This window comes from Eurytemora carolleeae, unplaced genomic scaffold (genome assembly GCF_000591075.1).
Source record: "Eurytemora carolleeae unplaced genomic scaffold, Eaff_2.0 scaffold160, whole genome shotgun sequence".
NCBI lineage: Eukaryota > Metazoa > Arthropoda > Copepoda > Calanoida > Temoridae > Eurytemora > Eurytemora carolleeae.
Window position 1 is genome coordinate 372,179 of NW_019396112.1, and position 19,032 is coordinate 391,210.

The following is a 19,032-nucleotide window of genomic DNA, read 5'->3' on the forward strand; positions in this document are numbered from 1 at the left end:
AAACATTCAATATTTAACAATTTTTAGGTTAAAAGTGTCAATCGAGTTTCCAAGAGAGAAAAAACCATTGAACATTTTATGATTTATTTTGAATTTTCAGAAAAAAACATAAAAAAAATTACTAAAGAATTATTATTTTTAGAAAATACTTTTTTTGGTAAAAATATGTGTTTTATCAGTCGTTTTATCAATTTTTTTTCTTCTTGGTTTTTCAAGTTACAAATGAAATAATCACTCTTTAGTCTTTACGTTGAAATACTGGTGTCGGCTTTGTTTAAACTGTTTAATCAAGGACTTATTTCTTCTTGTGAACCTTAGCTCCGTACTTGATAATGAACTTGTTGATATCGAACTTCCTCTTGCACCCAGCGTAGTTCATGAACCTAATCTTACCGAACACAGCTCTCTCCGCCCATCCCTTCACAACAAGTATTTAAAACAGAAGAATACAAATTGGTAAATCAGTGAAATAATTTGGAATGTAGGAATTAAAACATATCAGTAGAATGATTTGAAATATAGGAATCAAATCAAATCAGTAGAATGATTTGAAATATAGGAATCAAATCAAATCAGTAGAATGATTTGGAATAAAGGAATTAAATCAAATCAGTAGAATGATTTGAAATATAGGAATCAAATCAAGTCAGTAGAATGATTTGGTAAAAAGGAATCAAATCAAATCAGTAGAATGATTTGGAGTAAAGGAATCGCATCAATCCATTAGAATGATTTAGTAGAAAGGAATCAAAAATAAATCAGTAAATTGATTTGAAATATAGGTATCGGTGTCAATTTTAGTGATCATTAATTGTCCTGTTCTTCACCATGTGCGCTACTAGGCGTCCCTTCTTTACAATTTTGTTCCCCTCAATATGTAAACAAGTAATAATTGTTAAGTGCTTGGGATCCGGATTCATTGGATTCGGAACATTTTAGCTTTAAGGATCTGGATCTAACCAATCTCAACAAATGAGATGCCATTAAAACCTTTCCAATTATTAAATTTAAACCAAAACATAAAAAACATTTACTATCAAATCAAAATTTTGCATAAAAAATATTAAAAATTGAAAAATTTCAAGTAATTAACAAAACTCAAAGAAATATGTATTCATGAGCTGGACCCGAACCCTTTTTTAAAAGGACGGATCAAGGATCCAGGTCCGGATGAAATGGATCCTACGCGCAGGGATTTATATTGATCTCTACCTGATCATGAATACCAGTAATACTCCACATAACTCCTACATAACCATTAGGATCATTCCCGTCAACAGCATATCGATCATTCAACCTTGAAATAACATTTCTACAAGCACGAACAATTATTTTCAATGATTTGGCGAAATAGATGAAAAATGGAACGTTAACTTGAACGCACTCTTGAATAAGAGACATTTGGAAAAAGAGAGAAAAGTTTTATATTCTCGATCCAAATATCTTAGTAGTCATTACGCTGAAATATTCAGACATTTTTTGAAAATCTTTCGTCTTATTCTGTCTGTCCGTTTGTATCCATTAAACGTCAAAATGGAAGAACCGATTGCTCACAGATAGAGCCACAATTGAAAGTTGAAATAGAAGATGGGCGCGAAGCTAGGATTTACATTTTATATACGCTTGATAAAATTGTTAAACCTGAGTGCCTCGACGAGCGCAGATTCCGGAGATTCTGTCCATTCTAGAACCTTCTTTGCCCAATACATCCGGAGGAACCCGTGTAGTTTCCCCTCACGAACCAGCTGGAGCTGAGCTGCGTTCCACAGATCGTCGTGGGTTCGCCCTTCCTCAAACTCCTAAACAGTTTAAACTAATTCTAGAATTCTAGAATTGTTTTTTTTTTACATGGGGATTAAGGAAATATTTTCATGAAGTATAGTTTAAAATATTAATACTTAATACCAACGTTTGGGGGAAATATTTTCATGAAGTATAGTTTAAAGTATTAATACTTTATGACTTAAACAATTGTCAAAACTGGATTTAGTAGGAAGATCTTTTTTATCCGAGCCTTCATTAAAATACCCTCCCCACGGAAGAGAACATCATGAAGAAGTTTCAAATATTTTGGAAAAAATTATATTAGTTCAAATATTTTGAACCTCTCTAGTGTAGATATATTCTCTCTTATCCTTCTTGTGTTCATTCAGACTCTTCTTCGCCCAGTCCGAGGCTCCCTTCAGGGTGTCGTAGTCAGGATTGTACTCACAGAAATTATCTGATAACTCTCTTCTTACAACTCCCTCCTCAACAAAACTAGCAACACTTTCACTTTGAGATTTACCATGTTTCTTCACGTATATAACAGCTCGTTGCATTGAGATCTAAATAAAAACAAAATTAGACAAGTATGTGATTAAAATTGAGAAATAAAATTCATGTAAAAAAGACAGTTAATGAGTTAATTTTCTAGAGTTAGGATTATAAAGTACCACTCAAAGTTGCCCATAAGGACCAGAATTTTCAAATTATTTTTGAATTTTTTTTTTAACTTTTAAGATGGTTTTAAAAAATCCACGAAATGTACCAGATAATCATTAGGGTTCTTTTCTGATTTTTTTACAAAAGAAGAATTTGCATATTATTTGCATATTATTACGATGCACAGATATACAGAGTAACATTCTGATCGCTTATTTTTACGCTAAAACTTTTTTTTGGGTTTAAGAGAAGAAAGTATTTATTGTTTTCCAGTTTTGGGTTGATATTTTGCCCCTTGGATCCGGATCTGTGGATTGGCTTTGCTGTGTTCGTAATTTTTTAAAATGGGAAAATATTTACATTCTTAAAAAGTAAACAATCCCTTGAACATTTAAAATTTTACCTGACCATTATTGACCCAAGGAGACAGGTTGGACAAAGCGGAAACATTAGGATCATTCCTCTTTGCTCCGTACTCCTTGATACGCTTAGCACAGAACTCCTCTAGATTGCAGAGCCCTGCCCTGGTACCCGGAGTAAAGGTCTTGACTGGTTCTACTCCCCAACCCGTCCGATCAATCTTTAAACCTTTGTAGACCTCGTCAAAATCCAGCCCAGAAATCTGTAGACTAGAAGTTTCAAGATTACAGACAAAAAATTATTAAATCCGATTCAGTAAAAAACACCTTTTACATATTTAAAAATACGCCCCCCCCCACAACCCTCCCCGGATTTTGAGAAGTTACGGAAAATGAAAATTATGGGAATTCAAATTGCATTTAATATTTTCTTGATACGTTCTATGCCACAAAAATCACTTATTTTCTCATGAGCAAAAACTTATGCGATAAAAAACTTCCACTCCATTCAAACTTCTTCAAATAAATGATTTTTAAAGAAAAATATATCCTTGCAACACAACAAAAGAGTAAATCATATATGAAACCTTCCTCAGATATAGAATCAACTGGATGTTCTATTACAGGAGGAAATCCGGTCAGATATTCAGCCAGGTTCTTTGTTATCTTTGGTCTACAATATCATAGTTAATACATACTATTACAGGAGGGAACCTAGTCAGATATTCAGCAAGGTTCTTTGTGATCTTTAGTCTACAATACCATAGTTTATAAATACTATTACAGGAGGGAACCTAGTCAGATATTCAGCCAGGTTCCTTGATATCTTTGGTCTATAATACCATAGTTTATAAATACTATCACGGGAGGGAACCTAGTCAGATATTCAGCAAGGTTCTTTGTAATCTTTGGTCTACAATACCATAGTTTATAAATACTATCAGGAGGGAACCTAAACAGATATTCAGCAAGGTTCTTTGTGATCTTTGGTCTAAACTACCATAGTTTATAAATACTATTACAGGAGGGAACCTAGTCAGATATTCAGCCAGGTTCCTTGATATCTTTGGTCTATAATACCATAGTTTATAAATACTATCACAGGAGGGAACCTAGTCAGATATTCAGCCAGGTTCTTTGTTATCCTTGGTCTACAATACCATAGTTTATAAATACTATTACAGGAGGGAACCTAAACAGATATTCAGCAAGGTTCTTTGTGATCTTTGGTCTAAACTACCATAGTTTATAAATACTATTACAGGAGGGAACCTGGTCTGATACAACTTTGGGATTCCTGGTAGCCAATCTAAGTTAGGACGGATAAATCAGTTGTCAACTTGTCATGGCTTTTCCAGCACGTCTGAAGACTCAAACCTGATCGAAACCAACTTTCTGATTTCTTATTCTTTGGCTCTTTGAGTAAAAATCTGTGATTTGGCTGGATCTGAGCAAGGTGACAACCAAGGATAAATAAAAAATAAAAAATAGAACATTTAGTATTATGAAATTCCTTTATTTTCTGGCGACTGTAATTTTTTTTTGACATAGAACTTAATCAAAACTTAATGATCAAATCTTATACAATATCCATGAACTCTACTAGTTCAATCATGTTCTAGTACTCATATACTTGCAGTACCTGATGGTTCTAGCAGCGTACTCCTGCTTGTCACTGGTAATCCAGACTGGGACGATATTATGAGCATCAACTTGATGGATAGGAGTATCAATCTTCTCCTGTATACAATCCAACCAAGCTTTATGATATCTAAACATTTACAAGGTTAAAAGGGAATAACAACGTAATTTGAAGGGAACCTCTATGCAAAGATGACAATGCCTGATTTACAAAATGGCAATGCCTGATTTATAAAGGTATCCAGCTTTTTGTAATTGAGTAGGAATGCGAAATCCATGTTTTTTTCTCACTTTTTTATTTGTGGCTTCTCTGCAAAAGCAACTTGCGCATTTTTTCTTATAATTAACAACAACGGAGAAACTATCTGAAATAAACCCCTTTACTTTAGGACCAGAAAACAATGTAATCTTCCACATTTTTGATCAGATTAGGTTTTCAAAGGGTACATTGGGCATTGCCATGTTAGCATCATCTATTCCAAATCATGATCAAAGAGACAATTTGTTGACAAGAACACTTTTATTTTTGTTCACTTCTGAAAGTGGAAAATCAGACCAACCTTACAGTAAGCCAATTTCCTAACCGACCACCAAAAAAATACGGGGCCATATTTGCCGCAATTTTTACTGTTATATTTTTATCTGGATACAACCTGAGAGGTGAGTAGTCTACCACCAGCAAACCAATCTTGTGTTTGGTCAGGTAGGATTTGGTGATTATATCACTGGGTTCTCCGAGAGCAAGACTAAACCCAATATTTAACTCTTTGCATTCCTCTGCAACCTCCTGCACAAAAGTTTAGTTAAATACAGATGAATGAATGTAAAATGTTTAAAAGAGAGAAATTATGGCGGGGCATATATTCATACCAATAAACCAATAAATAGCGGGGGTTTGGGGGGTTGGATGGAGAATAAGATTTGAGGAAAAAATGGTACTTTAACTAGTCAACTAGCAAATTTTCAACTTCTTTTTGATATTTTTAAAAAATCAACAAAACGTTTCAGTGTGGGTCCGGGAAATTTATTTTTAAGGTGTGTGTGTGTATGAGCGTGTGTGTGTTAATTTGTCAGGAAAATATCTACCATCGAGTTAAGAAGGGGAAACGGAAATTGGTTGAATAATTATAATGTTCCCTAATTCCTACCTTTAGACCCTCCAACATGAAAGTATAATGACGTAAGGTCAGTTCTCCTAGAGACTGAGGAACACAGACAAGAACCTGAATCAAATGATGCTAGGAAGGTCATCATAAACATTGATAAATCTGTAGGCTTATGCTTACTAGAGATAAATCAATATTTAAATTTAAAACTTGATAAATTTGTACAAATTAAAAAAAATCAGAAATCATAAAAACTAAATTTGTTATTGGATGTTGATTGATAAAAAATGAAAAATTTAGCGAAGTAAAAAAAACCTGAAGAGGAACGTTTAGTTCAAGAGCAATCTTCTGAGAGTATAGAAGAGCCCAGTTATCCTGAACCCGTCTATCCCTCCACATCCAGTACATAACACTCTACATGAAGAAGGTAGTACATTTACAGCGATGATATCTGGGACGAATACAGGAATTTCGCCAGGGGGCAGAGGGGCTTTAACTCGTGGGTAACAGATTTTTTCATTTAAAAATTTTTTTTTTAAAAAGTTCGAAGAAATGAAATGCCATTTCAATAAAATGTCCAATTTTGGAAACGTCCTGTCTATAAAATGTCCTTTCTATGTTTATTGTTCGTCACTAAAATGGTAATTTTTACCAAGAAATTCAGTAAAATCAAAATTTGAAATTGGTTTGATAAAAAGTTTCAATTAGTGGTAAACCTTGCACTCTCTTTTCATATCTCCGTCCACTCCTTGGAGAACTCGAACCCTCTTCTTGTTAAACTTGAACTCGGAGACGGAGCTCGCTAGTTCAACCCTCTCCTCCATCAGCAAACCGGAGATACCGTCTAGAGTACAGATTCAGCATTTATTCGTATCTATATTATACAGGCGGACTTAAGTTTATTTCCTATTGGGGGGGGGGGGGGGGGCTCAGCATCCGCTGGGGCTTTAAACACCCTTGGAGACCATAGATTTCATTGATGCATAGCCCCCCTGAAAACGTCTATAATTAAATATATAAAGTAGTAATCTCTGTATGTTTGTCCGATCATAACTCATAAATCCCGGGACCGATTTGCCTCAAATTTTGATTGGAGAACTCGGTAGAACCACGGAAATGTTCTTATTTTGGTACTTAGCTGAGTTAGTTGACTTAATTTCTTATTCATGTTATCCTAGGTTCAACGATAGGTCGTATCTATCTGCACTGCTCTGGTAAAGCGTAATCAAAGTGTGACTATGGTTCTACCTATGGTAGAACGTCTAAGAAATTGACCAAAAGTGTAGTTTTTGGAAGTCCAGTTCCCAAGTTAGTGTTGATATAAGTTTAATGAAGTCTTAATTTAAAGAGAATCTCATTTATCAAATGTAGGTCCCATCTCAACACAACGCGTAAAGCCAACACTCTTAGGTCGATTTACAACACATAAATAAGGTGGGTCCACGTCCTAGTATACGATTTCTGGACCCCCCCCCCCCATACTATACAATTTTGTACATAAATACTAATTTTCAGCAAAATTAAGATTATACGTTTTCAATTATTTTAAGGTAAGGTTAGGTTAAGACAATTTCAGGCCGAAAACGGCGCTGCGAATAGGACAGGCTATGGGGCCGAGCGCCGCGGCTAGGGCATGCTTGGGGGCCGGGCGCTGCGGCCTTATGACAAATTTTATCTATGTAAAAAAAATCGTATACTAGGACGGACCCAATTGCTTTTTAATTAAATGATAGTCAGATAATATTTATTTAGCTTATTATAAATGTGTCCAACAAACAAAAGATCGCATGTGATCTCCAATATCTTTCAATTCCACAGACTTATTACCTAATTTTGCTTTCTTGGATGATGATGCCATTGTTCTAAATACAGGAAACAATCTAAAACTAATATCTTTGTATTTTGTTATGAAAAATCCAGTAATGTATGGAAGCATTAATGAAGAATATATTTATTTACGAAACTGTCTGCATAATGTTGAGAGAATTATAAAACTTTCCCGCTTTCCGTTTTCTAATTTGAAGACGACTGATTATTCTCTGTTTAAAATCAGAAAACGAACTTATCAGTTTACCATGAAATTAACCCAAATCAGTCCCTTTAAATATTAGAAAAAATCATCCTTTAACTTTAAAACAAATTCAAACAATTTTATCTTTTATAGAGCTCACATTTCAAAAAATTTTCACGACAAATTATTTTAATCACATCATGTACACTTTGTTATACATAATTAAAAACAAATAGAACAATTGACAATAAATTCTAACATTTGTTAGTATTTAAATTGTGATAAATGAATAATCGGAAGAATACTGTGAGAATATTTTTGAAGGCCTTCAAGAAAGACAAATTTCTTCCGTGATATACAATAAAATATATTCCAATCTTAAAATATCCACGAGACATTAAGGATGGATAATCCGGTATTGAAAAAAATATATTTACTTAAGAACACAAAATATCCCGGATATGATGAAAGAGGACATCTGATTATAACAAATTATAAAGAAATATCAACTGTTCTCAAACGGGTATAATTATAATATTCCTGTACGTTATTAAAATCAAAAGAAAACACAATGTTCACAGAAAAATGATATCAGTATATTCACTAAGGATATTTAAAGACTGCCAAAAAATGCAATGAATTTACGATTACAAAATAAAATGAAAGAAGGAACAAAATAACAAAAATCGACGAAAGAAATATCTGTAAACAAGGAATAAGTGTCAAAGAACAATATGGACAACTTTTACTCCGAAAAATATTTCAATTCTGAACCAAAACCTGAAGTATAAAAACTTCCGCTAGGTTGTCTTCGTGAATTGAGCAGAACCGGCGAGATCTGAGATGGCCAGAATCCGTTCTCCTGCTCCAACTTTAATCCGTCCTGTAATCTCAATCTCCTGAAGAAAACTCGAATGGTTAATCAATGATCATGCATGAAATATATACAATGCATTGTAAGGGAACTTGATTTAGAAAAGGTTGTGATTTCTCTGTACCTGTGTACCAGAGCCATCTCCCTGAACAACTCTCCACTGTTGAACCTGGAGAAGAATCGGAGAGATTTCAGAGACTGCTCCGGTCTCAGTTCTCATCCGCAGCAAGTGTTGGATACTGGAAGACGGTTCCTGTTGTGCTGAACGGTTTCCTGACTCACTTAGGACAACAGGAGTGGATACTGATACTTGTGACTGTTCTTGATTTGTCGAAGATCTATCAATCAGATGTTCTGGAGAAGGTATAGTTAAATTCTCCGAAAAGTGTTTAGATACAAGTCTAGGAGAAGTCTTAGTTGCAGTATCCGAAGAAAATTTAGCGGGAGACTCCATGGAAGGTTTGTTTGGTTTCTCCGAAGAAAGTTTAACTATAGGTTCCGGAGAAGGTTTAGAAGGTATATTCGAACGAGCTTCGGTCAAAAACTTCGGAGTAGGTTTAGCTGCAGTGTTCGGAGAAGTTTCAACCAAAGGTTCCGGAGAAGATTTAATGGTAGTGTCCACAAAAGGTTTAGCTAAAGGTTCTAGAGAAGGTTTAGTAGCAATATCCAGTAAAAGTTTAGCTGGAGGCTCCACGGGAGTTACGTTTAGTTTCTCCGAAGAAGGTTTGGTTATAGATTCCGGGAAAGGTTTAGTTGCAGTGTTCGGAGAAGTCTCAACTAAAGGCTCCGGAGAAGGTTTAATCGTAGTGTCCGAAGAAGGTTTAGCTAAAGGTTCCGGAAAAGGCTTAGTTGCAATATTTGGAGAAGGTTTAGCTTGAGGTTCCGCGGCAGTTTTGTTTGCTTTCTGCGAAGAAAGTTTAGAAATAGGTTCCGGAGAAGATTTAGTTGCAATATTCGGAAGTGCTTTGGACACAGACCTTGGGGAAGGTTTAGCGGAAGTGTTCTGAGAAGGTTCAACTAAAGGCTCCGAGGAAGGTTTAGTTGTAGTGTCCGGAGAAGGTTTAACTGAAGACTCCAGAGAAGGTTCAGTTACAGACCCTGCGGGAGGTTTGTTGACTTTCTCCAGACAAGGTTTAGTTACAGTGTCCAAAATAGGATTAGTTAAATGAGCCGGTAAAGCTTTGGTTTGAGTGTCTGATGAATGTTTAAACTCCTGAGAGGGGTTTGCCACAATATCCAAAGACGCTTCAAGTTTGGGAAATAGTTCAGTTCCAGTCTCCGGAGAAGGTTTAGTTGTACTTTCCGGAGTAGGAGTAGTTACAATTTTCCTTACAATCTCAGGAGAAGGATTTGTTACAGTCTCCGGAGAAGAATTGATTACAATCTCTTGAGAAGGTATAGTAATTGTCACCGGGGAATAATTAGTTAAAATCTCCAGAGTTAATTTAGTTGCAGTCTCTGGAGAAGGCTTAGTTGCAGTCTTCTGGGAAGAATTAGTTACACTCTCCGGAGAAGAATTAGCTACAATCTCTGGAGAAAGTTTAGTTACAGTCTCCGGAGAAGATTTAGTTGTAGTCTCTGGAGTAGGATCAGTTACAATCTCTGGAGAAGTTTTAGTTACAACAGTCGCTTGTGATAGATCTTTGGGTTCCGGCGGAGCAATAGTAGCATTCTCTGTAGAGCATTTGGTTACAGGTTCCAGAGCTAAAACTTCCCTGGCAATTTCAACTAAAGACTTATTATAAAGTTTACTTGCAATCTCCGGATAAGATTCAGTTCCAATCTTAGAAGAACATTGAACTGAATGCTTCGGAGAAGGTGGCTCAATAATAGGCAACGGAGAAGGGTTTGATTTAGTTTTCAGATTACGTTTATTAATTTGGTTGGCTTTCCTTTCCTCAGCTCTGACTATGCTTTCAAGCTCCTGAAAAATATCGAATATTTTAGTTAACATATTTTAAGTAGAATTAGTTAAAGATAGAAAACCTGTATTTGAGAGAAGATTGGAACATGACCAGAAGCTTCTTTAGTCTTCTTTCCTTCCACTGTCATTACAGTTGTTATCACCTCTTGCTTACTGTTTATGACTACCCTGAGTTTCAAGTGAACCATGCTTGAAGATTTTTGAAGATTGTCTGCAGTGAAGGCTATAACACTTGAACCAAATCTTGTCGGTATGGTAGCATAATAAACTGAATTTAGATGGGTCGGGCTCAAAAAACCTAAAATATTTGTTGTTTGAGATAATTGAAAAGAGGTTAAAAAATGTTTTAAACTTACCGACAATATCTGTAATAATTATGCTGTTCTTTATCGACTGTGCAGTGAACGCATCGTTGAGGCTCTTTCTCCCATTGTTGTACCAGACGTTTTCCCCCAGACAAATAAGGTTGTGAAGGAATCCTGTAGTCTGGAGTTTGATCTTCCCAATCCTACTGTACTTGTTGCATCCCATGTTCTTGAACAATCCTAGTTGAGACATGAGAACATGATCTATCTCAGAGAAGTCTAGATGGTGGTCGAGATATTTATTTATCTCCACAGAGTTCAAGAAATTCCGTATTTCTAGTGAACCAACTCCGTACTGGGAATTGCACTCATTGGAGAGAAACAAATGAATTATTAGGAACGGGATTCTATTATCCTGGTCCTCTGCTCTTACGCAGGAGTAAGTAGGATTGATTGCAGTCTCCAGCACAAACGGGGTTGAAAGTTCAACAGATTGAGTAGAAGCAGATGTTTGTTCAAAGGGAGAAACATATACTGGAGCAGGTTCAGTTCCAGTTTCAGCGGAAGCTTCCAGCTTAGGAAAGGGGGTAGTTACATGTTTCAAATAAGGTTCAGAAGCAGCAGCAGCTCCTTTAAAAGAACGAGGTTCAGCTGGCTCTGCGCCAGATTCTGGTTTGGGTTTAGGATCATACATTGAATTTGATTTAGTTGGTAAACACATATCCTCCTGATCAACGCGTTCACACATTAACCGTATTAATCTATTCAGTTCAGATACATCACTATTCTCTCCAGGTAGTTCTTTGTTCACATTGAGTTCATCTTCAACCGTTATCTGATCCTCATTCTCAACTCGTATCTGATCCCCATCTTCAACCCTGACCTTATCATAATCCTCAACCCTTATATGATCCTCATACTCATCCCTTTTCTGATCCTCATTCTCAACCCGTATCTGATCCTCATACTCATCCCTTATCTGATCCTCATCCTCGACCCTTATCTGTTCCTCATCATCAAACTTCATCTGATCCTCGTCCTCAAACTTAATCTGATCCTCATCTTGAAGCTGTTCATCGTCAGAGAAGAAAATTTCGTTTTCTGAATCCTCCACTATAACATGCTTGTGCTTGGACCAGGAGTAAGGTTGGGAGTTGACAGCTGGCAGAGCGGAACCCGGAGAAGGTTCAGAGGTTTGATCTAATCCTCCATCAACTTTACTAACGCTTTCAATTTCCATTCTGAGTCTTGCGTTTACAAGAGATATCTTGACTTTAACAAGAACAGGATCCTTAGATCTGAACCCAATCTCTGGATTTACATATTCCAAACTTGAATACGCGTTTCTAATATGAAAGGTTATGTAAACCATGGATTTCTCTCTTGTAAGAACTCCCCTAAGATTGGCAACGTACAAACAGTCCTCACAACGTTCAATTTGAAATTTCATCTTGATATCAGAAAACTTGAACCGAACCTTTGGAGGGAGAAGATTGTGACAGATTTTGAAGAGAAATCCTAGCATCTGTTATTAGGTTTTAGAGCTGATAATGTAATAATAAATAAAATGTCCTCTGTATCGTGTTGCGTAATGCATAAATGGTAACATGATATATGCTTCAGATGTTGTAACAGAAAGTCCATTCATTAATCTTAAAGAAAAGTTGACTTTTACGATGCATCTTTCTTGTTCTATAAGCACAACATGAATGAATGATTTCTAAGCTATTTTCTCCAAAGAAAAGTTAAAAACTTTTTAAAGCTTAGATCTTTAGTCTAAAACATTCCTCAAGGGTTGGTTGCTTGAAGGTAATGGATTGATGGCTGGGTTTGAAGAGATGTTTGTACTTGTTCATCAGTTCAATAATCTTAGATTCACTCACAGCAAAACTACTCAATATGAATTCAATTAGTTTAAAGTGAATAAAACTAGTTAACACAATTAGACTAAATTAATTAAATAATATTAGGTTACGCGGGAAGTCAATTAATTAGTTTAAAAAAGTATATTTTTATGAAGCATTTGGACGAGATTAAAAGACAGGTTAAAAATTTAATATTTTCTAATTTGATGTTTTAGTCCATATAGGGCACACGACATATGGAAATATGCAATGTGTTTATATTAAGGGAAAAATTACCCCCCCCACACACAAAAAAAACGAAGGGCATTAGCAACCTAGAAAGGTTTTGAGGGCCACTCAACTAAGGTTGGGAATTGTGCTAAAGGTTTATTCTGGCAGAATATACAGTGATAAACAGAAAACTCTGGAATAGGAAGTCGACTTTAAGACTCAAGTTATGACTTTCAATAGTCCGATAAACATGAGGCACAGCAATTGTAAAATGTAAACAGATCCATTTCACTCAATAAGGGATTTAATAACTTACTAGTAAAGCTTTTTGCTTTGTAACAACTTCAAATGCACTTCAGTGTTGTTTCAATGTCGTCTTCATATTGTAAAAACTTTCTGGTTATCACCCTATTAATTTAGAGAAACACACCCTTTTTTAGGACACTATCTTACCTAACCACATCGGAGAGCTGGTTAGCCAGTGTCTCGGTACTCATCAGTTCATTGGATTTCATGAGTTCCAGAAATGCCAGGAAGGCTAAAGAGTCTAAGGTTAAGTGATTATCCTTCATTAAATCTTCTTTTTCCATTTTTCCTTCAGACCTTCTCCTGGAAGATAATTTTGGTTAACGTCCCACCCCCTCATTATAGAATTAGATTTTTATAATTGAAAATGTCTAAAAATGTCGGAACTTTTGAGTGGAGTAAGTTTATCTTGAATTCTTGATCTCGATATCCAATGTGGGCACTTTTAACTTAAAGGACAAATTCTTGACATCTTCGTTAAAATTATCCCTAAAGGTTATCGAAGAGGAATTAAAATAATCCGTCTGCAATAGAAAGAGATAAATGCTTGATCCCGGAATTCATAAGATAAAAGTTCTGACCTTAGGTCTAATATCTACCACCGAGATAAAGTATGATGAAAGTATTTACCTTTCAATTAGAGCTTGCTGTGGTTCCGGCTCACTTCCAGGTATAAAGGTTGAACTCACAATCTTTATCCGTCGTCCATTCATCTCAACACCGTTCAAGTCTCTAGAAATAAAACTCATTTCAGGTCAACCAACTGACCTCGAAATCTAATTGATAAATCTTTGCAACCTAGTGGTAACAACCTTCAAAATATACTATAAGTGAGATCACAGGGCGCATGGTTTAAAATATCTAAGGTTGCAAAGATATAAGGATTAGAAAGTTAGAGTAAAAGAAGAATTAGCAACCAACATATACAGACACATTTTAATATTTATTTCCTCCGATCATTACTTTAATATTGATATCAAATACTTCTGTATACAATACAAAACTTTGATATAGAATTTCTGTTAACCAAACTTTAAATTTTAAGTTTAGATTATTAGTTTGAAACATGATGAACCTGATTATCTGATCCACTCTATCTTTACCCAGACCTGCATCAACATGAACGAAACCGTAAGCCTTGTCAGTCATTATGTCTGCCTCCAGTACAGTACAATACTGTTCAAACAATTCTCGAAGATCCTTTAATATATATATATATGTACAACACAAATTTAGAAACAGTGCAGTGCATTGCAAAGAAAATGAGAATTGAACAAAGATCTTTATTAGTAGTAGTAATGAGTTTTTCAAAATACGATATTCTAAGAAATGACGAAATTTGACATGAAAATGAATCAGACTGGAAACAATAAACTTTTGTCTGATAACAAATTTAGTGTATAGAATGCACTTTTATGAGGAGTTCTTTCATTTTTTATTGAATTTTTTCCCCATTTTTTTTCTATCGTAAAGCACCGCGATTTAAGCAACATTTTAGCTAAGTGTAAAGGGTACAATTATGGCTCGTTTATGCCACTTTTGAAATTAAAAATTACTTTAAGTTACTTTGTTCAAACTCATTAAAGGGACTGTAAACGTAATTTCAAGTGCCTTTCGGTTTCATAAGTGGCATGCCCGATTCATAACGGTAACCTATCCTATCCAAGTTTTTCTTTAAGAAAATTAATTATTTTAGTTTGTGGTTTCTCTATATAAGTTACTTGCGGATTCCTGCTTTCAGAGGCAACGGATTTATAAACCATTGATTGATCAGAGCTGAAAACTTAAGAATTGTGGATATTGAGATGAATACTTGATCTCCTCTTTTTCTTAATCTCCATATTAAATAATGCTGGTACTCCTCTTGTTTTTAATCTCCAGATTAATCAACCGATCGGGATTAAGGATATCCTATTTAAAAGTTCCCAGCTCAGATCAGGTTTAAAAGTTACCTTTGTGAATTTGACATGCCCCTCTTAAAATTACAATGACAGGTCATTTAAAAAAAACATTTTATTTATATTCGTAATAATATTTTAACCTTGTTTCGAGTGTGAGGTGAGAAATTAACAATAAAAATCTTGAATGCGGCTGGTTTATCAATTCTAATCCTTTGAACCTAAAACACAGAATTGATATTTTATAAAAGCTAGAATTATTTCACTGAATTGAACCGTAGAGTGTAGACTGCAGTACACGTAATTTCATTTCATGTGACCTTCCATTTTAGAGTAGCAATCCTTCTCTTCTAGAGAGAAAACACACTGCAGCTCTCCCGGATAATAATGATCATCCAAACCTCTAACCAAGGTAGAAGTTATATTCATTCTTTGTGCTCAATTTATTTATTAAAATATCTTCTTTAATTTCTTTTTTTTGTGAAACTGGTATTCCGCAAAATAAATTTATTAGAGTGAGATACCAGTTTGTATAACACAGCCTATACACTGACACATGGGCCACTAAATATTCTTTTAAAATCTATAAATTCTAATTAATATTTAGGAAAAATAATAAATATTAAATATTCACACATCGATATTTGTTTTTAGTGTTTTTTTTTAATTCAAACAATTTCGAAGTTATTTTACGCCTGGTGTTGATAAAAATTTTTTAAATGTATTTCATTTACTCCTAGATAAATTAGAATTTATCTAGGCATTTACTAAATAGCAATTTAGTGTTCTAGAATGAAATTAATTTTAAAAATTGTTTAACTTATTATTGGTTCCAAATTGGATCCCAAATTATGGTACACTGAGAACCAGAAAACTGTGAAATAAGAAAACGACATTTTAGCACTAATTAAGTTTATTTAATGTCGTTACAAAATAAAAAGGCTTTTAAAACACAATTATTAAGTTATATGGGTCTGTATACACTGCACACTTTCTGTCTCTCATGCTCATGTAACTAAAGTCATAATTTGAGTCTAAAAGTCGTCTTTCTATTTCAGAGTTTTTTTTGGTTTATTTTATCAATTGATCTAAATATACTTACTTTGATTATTGAACCTTTGAGAGCGTAACCATCAAGTTCCTGGATTGCTCTGATTGCTCCAGATTCCGTGTCAATATCTATAAACCTAAAAATAAAGAATATCACTTGTATGATCAATTTTACAAAAAAAAACACAATTGTCTGTGGAACTGCTTTCCAAATGAAAACATTAAAGAAAAAAGAACTTGAAAGAAATCCTTATATCTAACTAAACAAGTTTTCTGTCTAGAAATTTCTTCATGTTGAGTTTGTCACTGTATTTTATCCTAAAACTCAAACCTTATCAAAACTAAACAAATCGGAGAAAATTAAATCTGGACAAATGAAGATTGTGCAAGGGGACCTTGATATTTTAATCCACTGCAATCGTAACAGAAGAGGGTCAAATTTTTGCGCAGTTACTGCTGCGAATTTGTGACCTCGTAGTACCTCTAGTTTTGATTTTATCATAAATATGAGAAAAGCGAATTTATCTGGTTTCAAATCAGAAATTCAAAACATTTTTCTTCTTCTCAATGATTCTTCAATAAGTGAAGATATGAAGATATGATCAATCTTACATGCAATTCACTTGAGTTTAACGTGGAGCAAGATTATCAGATACTTCTTTATGCCTGACTGACTAGAAACGGCCTGAAAAAGTCTTTATGATGTGACTTTTAAGGATTCCACTTCAAAATCCCTTTTATAGGCAGTACTTAAACAATCATACAGTTCACTTATGGCTTTGAATTTTTGCTAAAAAGTGTCTTAAGACTGCTAAGGACAACACACAAAATTTGGAGACCGTGCCATTAACAGTTCAAAAACTATCACCAAAAAATCCAGAATCAGCTTAAACGAGTTTTGAAACTAAAGATAAATTTGTTTATAGACCAGAACATGCACTTGATTTCTACAATATCTTAAAAATAGATTTACTCAAAATTTTCTAGTTGGCATATCCTGAAAATTGAGATTATAATTCAGTAGACTGCATACTAATAGATTCCAAAGAAAAAGTTAAGGTTTTTTGACTTGAAAGCTGATGGTCCATTTTTAGCAGTGTGAATTATTAACTTGTCTAAAAGTCAACTTCCTATTCCAGAGTTTTCTGGTTATCACTGTATTTCATTTATTTAATTATTTAACAATTATCTGCCCTATTTCATTTTGCAAATCTTAAAATAGTTTTTTTTATATTTTATTAACATATATGTTCTATATTATATAAATACAAATAATTTGTTTCCAGATATTATTGTTCATTTAAAATGCTTTGCTGATGACAGTTCAATGATGTGAAATTAAGCAATAAAAAAGATTGTAACACGTCACGAATTTAAGGTAATAAAGTAAGTTTTTCAGACAGAAAAATCAAAAATTTACTATGCAGGGGGGCTCTGCCCTCCTGCAACCCCCCGCCTCGTTAACTTCGTTTCCCTCGGTGCACCCCCACCCTTCAAAAACACCCAGTTACGGGCCCCTTATATGGCTAGTTTTTAAGTGGACGAAAAAGTTTCAATTCATCCTTACCCAAAGTTTTTGAGGATTGTGCATTTCGAGATAGATCCAAATCTTTTAAACAATTTAAGAAGTTCCTTCTCTGTGACCTTGGTTTCAGGTATTCCTCCGACATAGAGACGAACCATGCTTTATCTAAGATTGTTAATGTTCTGTATTGTTTTCGGGATCAGTAGTTTCAGCAAATACATCTTCAAAAAGTTCAACAATTTTTTCTCTGAAAGTATTTAAGTTTGTGAAGGTTAAGGTATGTTTAATCTATGAGCAGGCGCGTCAGTCGGAATAGGGTTAAAACTAACTCAGACTCCTCAGACAAATGGATTCGGATGAAACAACTCATGCAGTTTTGTGGATCATTCACAGAGTCATAAATATCGGATTCGGATCATCACTGCTGGATTCTTTAAATCTAAATCACACACTTGTTATCTCCATGAGCTCAGCTGTATCAGTCTGCCATAGAATAAACAAAAAGGTTACACTGTACTAGAGCAGTGAACTTTGAAGCAATTGATATTTTACTGGAGCTGGATTCGTATTACATGAAGGAGTATGAAATAGACGGGAGATACAACTGACGCAGCCCGCCCTACCATATGATTATTCATACTTTGAAGAAATAAGAAAGAAATATAAGAAAAATTCAGAAATATTCAAAATAGGTTATTGTATACGCGGTAATTGTACATCAGACAAATAGTTCTTATTTAAATGCAGTACCGTCTGCAAAGCATGTATCAATGTATTATCAATCATATGGTAGGGCGGGCCGCGTTAGTCATATATCTCCCTTCTATTTCATACTCCTTGTATTACGAGTGATTCATACACAATTTCGAATAAAGCCACGTGGGAACGAAGAGTTTTCGTCTGATGAAGTACTGCTATGTAAACCGACCTTTAAAGTAACCTCACAGCTCAAGGGGTTTTCAACATAAACTTAGCCCACAGGGGGGACGTCCCCCTCCCTGAAAAATTGGATGTCGAAAAGTTATAAACAAATTTGTTTTAACATCAATGCGTTACACGAATTTTAATACTTCTTTTACACACTGTGGAACCTCGGTGCAAATATAATTGCTCAAAACAATTGCTTTCTAGAAATACTGGTTCTATGGAAACGCCTCAACTCCCTCAACACGGAAACTTTTGAGGAATTTCTGTCATTATTCAAGAATAATCGCAAATCCCTCAAAAATTCAAATATGTGGATGGATTTCCGAATATTTTTGATCTTTTCCCGTTTTTTTTCGGTTTCCGCGTTTTCGGTTTTAAATTCTTATGTTTGTACATCGATTTCCTCTTTTTTCGGTCCATTTCCGCATATGTTTGCTCCGTTAACGGTTTTCAGCAAAAGTTTAAAAAATTTCATGGTTTGTTGATATGTTTCCTTTTTTCGATCCGTTTCCGCATATTTTTGGTCCGTAAAGAAAAAGCTATAAATTCTCAGTTTGTCGAATGGTTTCCTGTTTTGGTCGATCCGTTTCCGCCAATTATTTGTCCG

The 19,032-nt window shown here is 34.7% G+C and overlaps 2 protein-coding genes across 3 annotated transcripts; both read right to left on the minus strand.

Moving 5' to 3' along the window:
- Positions 1 to 137: 137 nt before the first annotated feature.
- On the minus strand, positions 138 to 8,404 carry LOC111695249 (deoxyribodipyrimidine photo-lyase-like). 2 transcript variants are annotated; one of them, XM_023464483.1, is made up of 13 exons: positions 8,322 to 8,404; positions 7,358 to 7,410; positions 6,247 to 6,374; positions 5,846 to 5,944; positions 5,573 to 5,647; positions 5,078 to 5,211; positions 4,426 to 4,554; positions 3,375 to 3,456; positions 2,828 to 3,046; positions 2,106 to 2,327; positions 1,642 to 1,799; positions 1,213 to 1,297; positions 138 to 418 (listed from the first exon to the last, which is right to left on the minus strand). In XM_023464483.1, the coding sequence occupies exons 2-13, from the start codon at positions 7,386 to 7,388 to the stop codon at positions 296 to 298; spliced, it is 1,485 nt and encodes a 494-aa protein (XP_023320251.1). In that variant the 5' UTR covers positions 7,389 to 7,410; positions 8,322 to 8,404; the 3' UTR covers positions 138 to 295. The 2 variants fall into 2 exon arrangements, with proteins under 2 accessions (XP_023320251.1, XP_023320250.1); XM_023464482.1 differs by lacking the exon at positions 8,322 to 8,404 and having other exon boundaries at positions 7,358 to 7,475.
- LOC111695246 (uncharacterized) lies at positions 7,460 to 18,090 on the minus strand. The gene is made up of 11 exons (XM_023464478.1): positions 17,541 to 18,090; positions 16,026 to 16,110; positions 15,067 to 15,144; positions 14,101 to 14,225; positions 13,656 to 13,757; positions 13,173 to 13,328; positions 12,432 to 12,534; positions 10,696 to 12,169; positions 10,402 to 10,637; positions 8,540 to 10,339; positions 7,460 to 8,440 (listed from the first exon to the last, which is right to left on the minus strand). Exons 1-11 carry the CDS (start codon positions 17,654 to 17,656, stop codon positions 8,342 to 8,344), a joined length of 4,374 nt encoding a protein of 1,457 aa, XP_023320246.1. The 5' UTR covers positions 17,657 to 18,090; the 3' UTR covers positions 7,460 to 8,341.
- Between the last annotated feature and the right edge of the window lie 942 nt (positions 18,091 to 19,032).

What these genes read in the sequence shown, in the direction of transcription:
- LOC111695249 (XM_023464482.1), bottom strand. Translation starts at nt 7,466, where the DNA reads ATGCTTCCATACATTACTGGATTTTTCATAACAAAATACAAAGATATT. An exon ending in TACGCTGCTAGAACCATCAG is followed by an intron (nt 3,457 to 4,425) that starts GTACTGCAAGTA and finishes ATGATATTGTAG; the next exon opens with ACCAAAGATAACAAAGAACC. An exon ending in CAGTTGATTCTATATCTGAG is followed by an intron (nt 3,047 to 3,374) that starts GAAGGTTTCATA and finishes TCTAGTCTACAG; the next exon opens with ATTTCTGGGCTGGATTTTGA.
- LOC111695246 (XM_023464478.1), bottom strand. Translation starts at nt 17,656, where the DNA reads ATGGTTCGTCTCTATGTCGGAGGAATACCTGAAACCAAGGTCACAGAG. An exon ending in CAGCAAGCTCTAATTGAAAG is followed by an intron (nt 13,329 to 13,655) that starts GTAAATACTTTC and finishes ATTATCTTCCAG; the next exon opens with GAGAAGGTCTGAAGGAAAAA. An exon ending in CAGCTCTCCGATGTGGTTAG is followed by an intron (nt 12,535 to 13,172) that starts GTAAGATAGTGT and finishes CATATTGAGTAG; the next exon opens with TTTTGCTGTGAGTGAATCTA.